Here is a 12,013-nt window from a genome sequence, read left to right as displayed (position 1 = left end):
TATACTTATTTTATTTTAATATTGTATAAAAATAATGTAAAATGTTTTTTCTAATAAACAGTACATAGATAATATATTATAATACATGTTGACTTTTATGGACTATAAGGTCAAAATATTATGTAATTTAATTTAAAAATAAAATACATAAAGAACATTTTGAAGATAAAAAAACTTATTTAATTTAATTTTTTTGTTATTTTTATAAACTTTGTTCTTGATTTAACAATATTATATTATTGTTTTACTTATTTTTAGTTCAAGAGAAACTGCTAAACTTTCTACTTTTTCTAAATAATTCTTTAAAAATAAAAATAATTAGTATCATTTTGTCATTAACAGAGTAAACAAAATATATTATAAAACACAGAAATGAAAAAAAAAGAGAAAAATATAAATATACCACGCTATCTGAAAAGATCATCGTGTTCCACGGTTTCGAAACGCCATGTCCACTCCGTACCTTCACTCCGCTCCCACTCCTTCCCCTTCTTTCTCTCCGATCACCACTTCTCGCTTCTTCCAAACCTCTCGCGTCGCGTTCCGAAACGCCGTCGTAAGTGAACCTATTTCCGATTCTCTCGTTTTCTTCGCTCTATTTTTGCAACTGTTTAACGGAACGCGCGTTTCTTCAGCGCTGCAAGGCGATAGAAGCAGTGCAGTTGGAGAACGGGAGGCCGAGTGCTAATGAGGTCGCTGGCGGAAACGCGATTCCGAGCTACGTCGTAGCGCCGAACGCGCGGATTCGGGATTTGGTTCACCGGAACGACACTCGTCTGAGAATATTCTCCGGCACCGCCAATCCCGCGCTTTCTCAGGTCGTGTTTTTTCTTGAACGATTCGTTTTGTTTTTGGACATCTGGAGTAGGAAAACTAGAGTTCGAATATGGTGGAAGGATGTGTTTAGATGTAGGAAATGAAATGATGAAGATAAATTAGAGTTCATGTAGGAGGATTTAATATCGATCGGTAGGTATTTTTAGTGTTGATAAGCGATCAGAATTAAGCTTTGTTTAGATAACTTTTTCACGAACACCTATGATAGAGTAAGAGTAAGAATATAAAATGAATTAAACTTCTTTCATAAGTTGATACCTCAACTTTTAGATAAGTTAGACGAGGGAACTTTTGTAAAAGTTAAAATACGTAAGTTGTTTGAACATTTAGGAGAAACTCAATTCATCTTGTCTCTATTTTCTTCTCTCATAAGTGTTTATGGAGAAGTTTATTCAAATAAAGTGTAGGAGTAATTAGAATCAGAGTTTTACTTTGGTAGTCCATGCGAAAAAAGTTTTCAATAACAGAGAATAGGTTACAGCGGTGTCACACCGAAGATAATAAGGAATTGTATCTAAGTTTGTTTGGGAAGTGAAGAAAATCAATTGGTTAGGAGTAAACATGTGTTTGTTTAGTAGTTGATTTGATGTGAACACTTTACGATACAATAAAACAATGACCATGATTTGTCTGCTTGATTTTCTGACATGAGGAAAAATGTTACTTTCATGAACTGTGTTCTGAACTCAATACCGATGAAACATTGATTAGTAAATAATAACTTGATTAGTCCCCCCAGGCCTGCCAAATTGGGCAATACATAGCGGTATTGCGTGGCCACATATTTAATACATAATTTTGACTCGAACAAAATTGCTTGTGAAGGAGAATACCTGCAGCGAACCACAAAAATGGGTATTGGATGACTGAGACGGAGATGAAAATAGAATAGATACCAGTCGACAATACTTGAATAAATAAGATAGCTGAGAAACAGTGTATTCAACCTACACTATTGTGCTTTTAATTGATGTATATATAGGAGTTACTTAATAAGGCAAGACCCTTACGTTAAACACTAACCCTAAAGCTGGGTACGTACAAAAGAAATAATAATAGAATAACATTACATTTTAACAACAATAGATAGGTTTCATTTCATTCCATTTTATGTTAGACTATTAAACTATTCCTGCCAATGTCATTTCGTTATCCTTTGTTCCGTTCATTTTTGTCAATCTAAAGTTAGCTGAAGTTTTTTTTACACAATCATTGAGTCATGAACTCACATCAATAAATTCATGTCTTTTTTTGTGTAGTTGCTGTAGTACTCAAATTTTTACATTGGCATTGTATTGAAATGAAGAAACAAAATAAACTTTAGTTGTGTATGGAATTTTGTGCACAAACTAATTAGTAATTTTGTTTTAACATTTTAAGAGTAATCTACTCTGTAATTCTGATTAGCATGCTATTTCATTGAAATGAATTCTCTAGCTTAGAGTAAATCTATTTTTCATTTGATATATTTTTTTTTATGATTGCGGAGAGATCACCTTGTTTTATGTTTCCAAGATTTAGTTGTTTTCGCTTGTTTGCATCTGGTTTTTAAAGATTTGTGCAGTAAACGTTGAAAACAACCTTTTGTTTTGTTTTTGTTGCTTCTTGTGCTAATATTTAAAAATAGGAAAATTCTAAAAACAAAGTGACAGTTTTGTTATTAAAAAGTGAAAACACAAAATGAAAAAAAAACAACTAAATGTGCCATAAACAAAAACCATTCTATTTTTTCCATTTCCTTTTGTTTTCAATTTTTTTATTTTATTTTATGTAAGATGGAAACAATAGACGTTGTAAGACCCAGGAAATTCATACAAATAATAATTAATAAAGTATAAGTAATGATGGGTTGAGAATAACCTAAGGGAGTTCCTTGATAAACCCTAGACAAGGAATAGTGTTAGCTTAACTGGTATTTGATTATGTTGAGAGGACTTGGGTTCAAGTTTTGTGTATGCCATTATTATGTTTATTTAATTCTGTTTTATTTTGCAAATATATTGTGAATGCGGAAGCATGGTTTAAGTTCGTATGAATGTGTGAATTGACATGAATAATGTGATGGTTTGTTGGTTTGCATGTGTTTGATGGGTTGGAAGGATGTGGGTTCAAATCTTGGCTAAAGTAAGTACACCCTTTTTACTTTTATATTTTTGTTAAGTGATGGAAAAATCTAGAAAACTGTAGAAATTTCCTGAGAAACGGAGAGGTATCAGTTGGGGAGCAGTAATCAAAAGTAATGACCATTAAACCTTGAATTTAAGTTAATTTCGTTTTTATTATTTGTGTTATTTATTTTGGGCTGAATTGGTGGGAGAGAGAGAAGAGGGGGTGAGGAAACAAAGAGTCATAGTGTGGCAAGTTGAGTGCTGAGAATTGATATTCAGAGAGGGAATTGGAGTGGAGGCAAGGAAGAATCCATTAGAGATTGGTTGAAGCTAGGAAACCAGGTAAGGGGAGCTGACTAGTGTAATCTCTTCCTTTGAAAGAAGATTGTAAGTTTTGTTTGATTGAACTACAGCGAGATAAGTTTTAAATTTTCCCGCGCTTGGGAACTTTATATAATGTTTTAATTCCAAAAGAAACTTTATGATATATGCTTTATCTAGTAATATCCATCTAGGGTGTTACATACGTTGTTAGTAATGAATGCATGTAGTTTTGTGTATTAATTTGAAGTCTTATGTTGTACACGTTATTCTTTAATAATTTACTGAAATGTTTGATTTCCTTGTATTTAAGTAGGAAATTGCGTGCTACTTGGGTCTGGAGCTTGGAAAAATTAAGATAAAGCGTTTTGCTGATGGCGAGATATATGTTCAGCTCCAAGAGAGTGTCAGGGGGTGTGATGTGTTTCTTGTGCAGCCCACATGTCCTCCTGCAAATGAGAATCTTATGGAGCTTCTCATAATGATTGACGCTTGCAGAAGAGCTTCAGCCAAAAATATTACTGCTGTCATTCCATATTTTGGATATGCCAGAGCTGATAGAAAGGTCTGTTTATCAGCTTACATTTGCATAATATATTTATTGCTTGTGGTGAAAATTTTCTTTCTCATTCCATCATGTCCCCCAGGCATGTGTTGAAATTGTGCTTTTTGTTACTTGCACAAATTCTGATGTAACTATCCATAAACCAGAATATGTCAGTTTTCTAAAGATATAATGTTCACTTATGATAGAATAGACCATTATTAAATAATCTGTGAAAACGAATTATTGCATAAGGCTCATATCTGAAGCTACTTAACCTTTGAATATGACCCATTTTATTAGTTATTGCAATTTGTGACAATTCTAATATTGATAACTAACCCCTTTGCATTAATTTCTTTGTCTCAATTGGTAATAAGCCCAAAGAAGATAACATTTCTTATATTGATAGCTTTTATGTCCACCATCATTCACCAACTCTGCCAAAAGCTTAAACTGTTGGATGAAATGCATTTTTTTGGTATAGATTATTTGGTTGTAAATAACTGCTTTGCTTTTTTCAAAAGCATTTGTTGGAAAGAGAGAAACTGAGAACGTATATGATGAATTGTGTGTTTAGACCACAAAGGATGTATTCAATTTATAGGGAAGAGAACATAATTGTAGAATGTTATACTTATAGAAATAAGGTGTTGATCCAATATAATTATGAATATCTATTGATTCCTCTTCCTCATGTGCTGTCTCAGAAATACACAGTTTCAACTCAACGCTTCCTTCTTTCTTAGAGTTCGACAGAATTTTTGGTTACCTTTTTCTGGATATGTAGAGTCAATCTAATTAATCCTATCATAAATTAATTCTAATTTCGTTAATTACTATATCTTTAGGATTCTACAAGATTCTAATTTCGTTAATTACTATATCTTTAGGATTACTATAGCTTTACATATGTAGTTAATTGGAGGACTACTTAGTGAATGTATCTGCCAGTTGATGTAAGAATTGATAGAGTTTGTAAATATTTTCTCAAACATGAGTTTCTCTTTAATAAAGTGACAATCAATTTCAATGTGCTTTGTCTTTTCATGTAGTATTGGATTTGAGGCAATGTTTGTGATGGCCTGATTATCTCATTTAAGTGATAATTGTTTAACTTCCTAGACTTAGTTCCTAAAGCTAATATTTGAGCCATATAAGCTCATAATTTGCTACAACCATAACTTGATACTTTGCCTCTGTACTAGATTTGACTACAACATTTTGTTTCTTGCTTCCAAGAGCAAGGTTATCTTTGACAAGTATACAAAAACTAGAGGTGGACCTTCTACCAATGGAGGAGCCTGCCCAATATACATTTAGTTGTATTCAATTGGTAGGTGAGTGACGAAAGAGTGGTCAATCTCAGTCTAAGTCATCCCAAATTAATTAACTTATCCTAATATCAGTCTAATTCTGCCGGATTCGGACATTTTTAGAAACTTGGCAATAGTAAGTAGTTATTTCCTTAAAATAAGCTGAACCTGACATGGCAAAATGGGTAACAAATTACTTAATATCTAATACTTTCCTTAGAGAGTTAATGAGAGAAAATATGCAAAATATACACCATCAATTGTTTTTCAAGAAAAAAAGAACAAAACGAAAATGTAGTGAGAGCCATATCACGAGTATACGTATCAAACATGCTTTTAACATGAAGATATTAGTCATTTGGTGTATCTGTGCATTTTAGTTTGGTTGAAAGGATGTTATCTAGTTTTTCTTATATAGTGCTATTGAAAAATTGTTTCAATGGAGGTTCACCATTAAATGAAAATATCAAACTTCCAAATTCAATTTTGGAATAAGATGCTCTTCATTTACTGTTTCAGACTCAAGGGCGTGAATCCATTGCTGCAAAGCTTGTAGCAAATTTAATTACAGAAGCGGGTGCAAATCGTGTACTTGCTTGTGATCTCCATTCTGGGCAGTCCATGGGTTATTTTGATATTCCAGTTGATCATGTGTATGGACAGGTAACGAGTTATTATGTCATTGCTATATAATGGCTTTGAAGAATAATTTTTTCAATCTATTAAACTCAAACAAACATTCCTTGGATATTCTGTCTATTTGATAGTCAGTTCAATATTTGTTTTATTGGTGCATCTCAATTCTAGACTGAAATGATACCCTTCTGGTGGCATGCCAATTTTATTGTTTATAATTATATGATAATTTAAGTTTGTCATAAAGAATCTTGAAATCTTGTTTTTTTAGATGTATAGAAATCTTCTATTTTTTTTTCTCAGTTCAATCACACATGGACTTTGATGACTTGCATCACTTTGTTCTCTTGTTAATAAACCTTTGAGCTACCCTTTGGTTATTTGCTGTTCTTTGTAAATTTTGGTATAGAGAACCTTTCATGCATTTTATTGTGCCATGTGTTGTGCTGGGGCAGGTTAGTATGAACAAATTGTTACCCTAATGCCAATGTCTAATTGTAATGTGTTTGTGATTAGTGGCAATAATGAGAAGTATTTTGTCTGTGCTGCTTTTCAGTTTGTCCATGAAATGCACGTTTAACTGCAAAATGTAAAATGCACGTTGAAGTCTTTGCTTGGATGGTTAGAAGGTGGGTTGTTAATGGTTGGGTTCTAAATTGACGTTCTTGGAGGATTTCATGTAGTTCTGAGTTAGACTATTCTAGGAAAAAATATATAGTATTCAAAGTGGTACCTGTTATTTTCTGTAAAAGTTGAGATCTAATGATATGTTCACTTTGTATTGGATTTTATTAATCATGGATTAACCAGAAGTTCTTACCTTGAAACTGTTAATGAAATTGAGTCATTGGTTAACCATATGTTCTTTTATGCCTCTGCCAGCCTGTCATACTTGATTACCTTGCCAGCAAAACTATTTGTTCAGACGATTTGGTAGTTGTCTCACCAGATGTTGGTGGTGTTGCCAGAGCACGTGCTTTTGCCAAAAAATTATCTGATGCTCCCTTGGCTATTGTTGATAAAAGGCGTCATGGGCATAATGTAGCAGAGGTATGATTCTTCGTAACTTGAAGTTTAGATATCTTGACTAAAAGGCAGATTCAATGACTCAAAATAAGGCTTTTGGTAGCTTGAAATATACAGAATTCAGATAATTCAAATTTAGTTATGATAAACAAAAAATTAGAATTTTTAGCATGAAATAAGACTCTTGGTTGTTTTCCACTTGTAAAATGATTTATATCTTTGTTATTTTTCAGATCATGTCAAATTGTTTCATATGTAAGACCAACTATTTAAAATCTGGTCCTGGACAAAATATAATCAGTTTGGCCAATGTTTGAGTAGCTTATTGAAATAAGCTAAAAGCTATTAAACAAACTACCTTACCAAGCGAAGAGTAAATTGTTTTATCGAAATTTCATCCGCTAATTTCATCTATAATCTAGATGAAATGTTTTACCAAACACGTCATAGCAATAATTATAACAATAGAATGTAATAAAAATGATTATTATATTGAAATGATGCTTTAAAAATCACAATAGTTTTGAACCAAGTAAGGTAATTACCTTGCATTTCCCTCTCAAACATCATCCGTGATCTGGTAACCACTGCTTGGAAGTTTTATACATATACATACCTATTTGTAGACAGTTGGTTCTTAATAACCAGAATCAAGTCCGGTTCCCTGGTTTGTCCTGGGCTTCCCGGATTGAGTATTTTGGGGCAGTTCAATCCTGTCAGAACTTTTGTGGTAAGATCCAAATCAGTTACTAGACCAGTTTGAGCTTTAAAACAATGCCTAAGACCTCTAAGGGGTGACCACAGACCAATATTATTCACTTGCAATTGATGATAAATCATAATTTATAAACTATTGTTCTAAACTAAAACACCTTCTAGGATTTGTCTTGTGATTGGGTGAATCTCATCTTGCAGGTGATGAATTTGATAGGTGATGTCAGGGGAAAGGTAGCAGTTATGGTAGATGACATGATTGATACTGCTGGTAAGTCAGTAGAACTCTTTATTTGCTGGTAGATGACTTTGATTTGTTCCCAATATATGCAATTGCTTTTTCCTCCCTTCAAGTAAAATGGATTAATTTTCTTATTTTTCGTGGTAAATGGTGTGAACTTCTGCTGTCTAGTACCCAAGTAATTATAGACACTGACAGAATCTTCATTTTAGCTTCAACAAAGATAATTTTTACTATGAGATTGGATATCTTCTGCTATTGGTTTTCAATATGTTTTATGCAGATACAGTTTCTTTTTACTTTGTTTTTCTGTTTTTTTTTTCTTTTAAAGTTTTAGTACACAAATTTAGAAATGTAGAAGGTATACTTGTTTATATTAGCATTACTTTTGGCTTCCTAATATGTTCTTATATCTGAGTTAAAATCAAAAGTTTCCCTCTGCTATTTTTCTCTCATTAAAGAAATTGGTGAAGACAAGGAAGGAATTACTATTGTTTAGAACCTATTGTAATTATTGCTGTTTTGAACATTTTGGTGGTAGATATATGAAGAGAACCTTTCTCCCAAAAGGATAGGAATTGATGTATGTGTTTTGCCTGCTAAATTGGAAACTATTTTGAATTATTCTCTATAAAAATTACTTCAAGCAGAAATAGATTAACAATTTGAGAGTTTTTTTATTTGCATATTTAAGTAAAGTTTAGCTAATTACTTGGTATGCTTTCCTTTGGACAATGAATGAAATATGATTGAATTTAGAGTTCAGAGTTGTCTTGTTGGAGGACATTATTTAAAGTAGATGTATTAGTAACTTCTGATGTGCATTGGGTTGTGATAGTGGTGCATGTGTGCAATTCATGGATTTGTTACTTAGGAATTGATAAAATACTTGAATTGAATTGTCATTTTAATTAGTTATATACTGTATTATGAAGGGTGAAGGTCTTATTGTTTGAGCCCTTATTTGTACTTCCCCTTGTCTTGGTAGTAGTTTTTTTTTTCGTGAATATAAATGCTTGCAGAGAATTGTGGAGATAACTTCAATCATTGAGTGCTTGAATTTTTATACTCTCATTTAATCTTGTCAATTTAGTACAGATTTGCAAAACTTTGAAATCCTATTCAAAATGTTGAATCTGTGATACCTCTCTTCTAAAATGTCATTATCATGGTTGGAGTTAAAGCGAGAGATCCAAATTCAGTTGTATTTGATGTTGTGACATCCTTTTTTCTTTGTCATTCCGTGACATTGGCATCAATGTTTCTATCTTCACATTTAATTAGATTAACATGATATATTTTCTAGATTATGACATGGTATGTTTTCTAGGTCTGTTCCTTGTCCAAAGTTTTCAGTGTAATAGGCTTTAGCTGAGCGGGCATGTTAGACATGAAAAGTTATTACTAGCTCTGTATCTGGCAGCATAAACTTCAAAGTGTTAGCTCCTTGGGTATATATCAGTCTATTCCTTTGTGGTAATTATTTTTCGCTAAAATTTATTGTGTAGGGAGGGATAGCTTACATTTCTAAGTGTTCTGTTTGTTTATGTATTCTTTTTATTCAGTAGTATGCCTTGTTCGTCTTATCAATTGTTCTCAATAAAATTGGCTGTCATGTAGGGACTATTGCCAAAGGTGCAGCTCTGTTGCATCAAGAAGGGGCAAGGGAAGTCTATGCATGCACTACGCATGCTGTTTTCAGGTATAATAGCTGCTATATAATTTAGTTGTTTTTACTTATGATTTGTTGCAAAACACTTTCTATGGTAACATCCTGTGGTGAATCTGCAACAAGGGCGAATTATCAACAGATTGTTTTCCTTGAAGTTTTGATCGAGTTTTATGTTTCATTATTTTGGCATATACAGGGGAAAAGAAACTGGTGGACGCAAGCTGTTTTAAAAATCCCCTACATACAAAAAACCTACGTACTAATGGAAATGTGATTAGATTTGTAGAAAAAGAGGTTTCTTCTATTAACACAAAAGAATACAAATTATTCAAGGACTTTCGAGAGGCATGGACTCTCCCACAACAATCTGAGTTTCCCCTCATCACAGTATAAAATCTCCCACTCAATCCCTTTTCTTATGAGGCAACATTCCTCACTTTTAATTATGGGGGTACCTGTCATGGTACTACTTGTTTTGCTGTTGCTGTTGCGCCTTACGCAATTTGCATCGTGTATTTCCTTTGAATTTGAAAGCCAGGAAGTGTTACGCCGTTGGTTTCTCATTTGATGATTGACTGATCTAAGTGGCCTAGAAATCTTTAAGTATGTGGGTATTTCTTGGGTGGAGGGAAACCTCAATCAGCTTTCTCTTGTCCAACGTGGCCTATATGTTATCATAAAAGAATGGATGGTAGAAACAGGGATTACTTCTGCTGAGGAAGTTGCAATACTCAGTCAACCTTCCTAACCTAATGATTTTTCTTTATATTTTTTCCCTTTACACACCTTCCTTTAGCATAAGTGACTGTCTGGGTGGACTAGAAAGCTGTAAAAGCCCTTCTGCCTCTTATATGGTGTGGGAGCCTCACTTTTCTTGTGGATAGAAAATTATTTGTATTTATAGAGAAAAAAAAGATTTCCAATGTTTGTTCCCCTCTTTTCCTGTGACCTTTAATGGATATATGAAGTATGTATTGCAATGGTGGTTAGTAGCACAAATGTACAATTACATCTCTTGATGTAAGGCTGTTTTACTCATGACTTATGCGTCGTTCTTGTCTTTGCAGTCCTCCTGCTATAGAGAGGTTATCAAGCGGTTTGTTTCAAGAAGTTATCATAACTAACACAATTCCAGTGGCAGAACAAAACTATTTCCCCCAATTAACTGTCCTGTCGGTGGCAAACCTTCTGGGCGAGACTGTATGGCGAGTTCATGATGATTGCTCAGTGAGTAGTATATTTCTGTAAAATAAGTTTAGTTGGTTCTTTTTTATTCATGATAGAGAAAACGAGACCATCCTCAATACTCATGCACATGCATCCTTCGTACATATAGTATATTTTTTCAAAAAAATTAATAAAAAAAAATCATTGTTTTATAGCTTTGGTTCTTCCTGTTCATCACTAGATTGTGTTGATAATCGCATGTCTGGTGGTTAGATTTCATTTCTGATAGTAGTTTAGTATGTTAGCCCTTTCACTTTCGTCAAACAAAATTTTTGTTAAGCTAGAAGTTTTACTTTTGTATGGGATAGAATGGTGCCAAAAGTAGATTTATGTTGCAAATTTTTCCTTTTTTCATTTATCTTCCTTGTCAGGGTGGAATTGAACCTTATTCAAGTTTGGGCATTGATTGAACAATTTGTATCATTGGTATGCACGTTCCAGCTTATGACACTGCGGTAACAAGCGGCAAAATTGTAAAGTTCTATTATAGTGAAAGCTTTATGTTTACGGATACCCTTATAGCGAGCTGTTTATGGAGATTTTTGTACGTACAAAACATATTATAGGTATTGGAAATCCACACTGGAAGTCGCGTGGCTTCTTTGTTTTTCGTTTTAGTACAGATTTTTAAGTAAAAAATGGTGAATTTTATTCGACTATTGGTATTGAATTGTGTGGCTATGTTCTCAGACATTCCATTCCCCGTCCTTGTGTATTCATAGATTCAAATCAAACCACCTCAAGCATATACTATATATATATTGCAGGTTTTAAGTATTAACCTTAAAAAAAGTTTTAACCTTATTTAATTTATTTTTTAAATGCAAAAAAATTAAAGTGGTCATGATTATTCAAAGAGAAAAGTTCTATGGACTCATGGTTGCACACTTGTTTCTCGGAACCGAGTGCACTCCGAAGTTATTGTTGTTTTATTTATTTTTTCTCTGAAGGGAAGTGGGCATCAGCCACAACGAGAATGCCATCTTTGCTTTGGAAAACAAAGATCAGCTGAGCAATATAAAAATGAAGTGGTTGTCTAACCAATCCTCTCTTCAATTGATTTGGGAAGATAACTGAATTCTTCATGCATTCCAAATACTAATAAAATATATTATTAAATACTAAAATCGCAGATAATAAATTGATTCAGCAATACACTTGGTATCCTAGAGACAAAAGTTAACTACAAAAAGTACTCTCTCCAGAAACTACAAATAACCACACAAACTTCCAGTTACACAATCTACTATCTTAAATATACACGACTTCATCATGCAGTTTCTAATACTTTCTAATAGGTCTCTTACGAATGATACTCTTAAATTTTAATGCATAAATTTCATTATGCAATTTCTAATAAATTGGCTATTA

The 12,013-nt window shown here is 33.0% G+C and overlaps 1 protein-coding gene across 1 annotated transcript; it reads left to right on the top strand.

The window, feature by feature from the left end:
* The first annotated feature begins 403 nt into the window (after positions 1-403).
* On the top strand, positions 404-11,333 carry LOC114166843 (ribose-phosphate pyrophosphokinase 1). The gene is made up of 9 exons (XM_028051705.1): positions 404-556; positions 636-818; positions 3,583-3,831; positions 5,646-5,789; positions 6,645-6,812; positions 7,704-7,773; positions 9,364-9,445; positions 10,483-10,642; positions 11,014-11,333. Exons 1-9 carry the CDS (start codon positions 449-451, stop codon positions 11,050-11,052), a joined length of 1,203 nt encoding a protein of 400 aa, XP_027907506.1. The 5' UTR covers positions 404-448; the 3' UTR covers positions 11,053-11,333.
* Positions 11,334-12,013: the final 680 nt, after the last annotated feature.

Source organism: Vigna unguiculata, chromosome 10, assembly GCF_004118075.2.
Source record: "Vigna unguiculata cultivar IT97K-499-35 chromosome 10, ASM411807v1, whole genome shotgun sequence".
Taxonomy (NCBI): Eukaryota; Viridiplantae; Streptophyta; class Magnoliopsida; order Fabales; family Fabaceae; genus Vigna; species Vigna unguiculata.
Note: the sequence above shows the minus strand (reverse complement) of the source record. Positions and strands in the feature narration are given on the sequence as shown.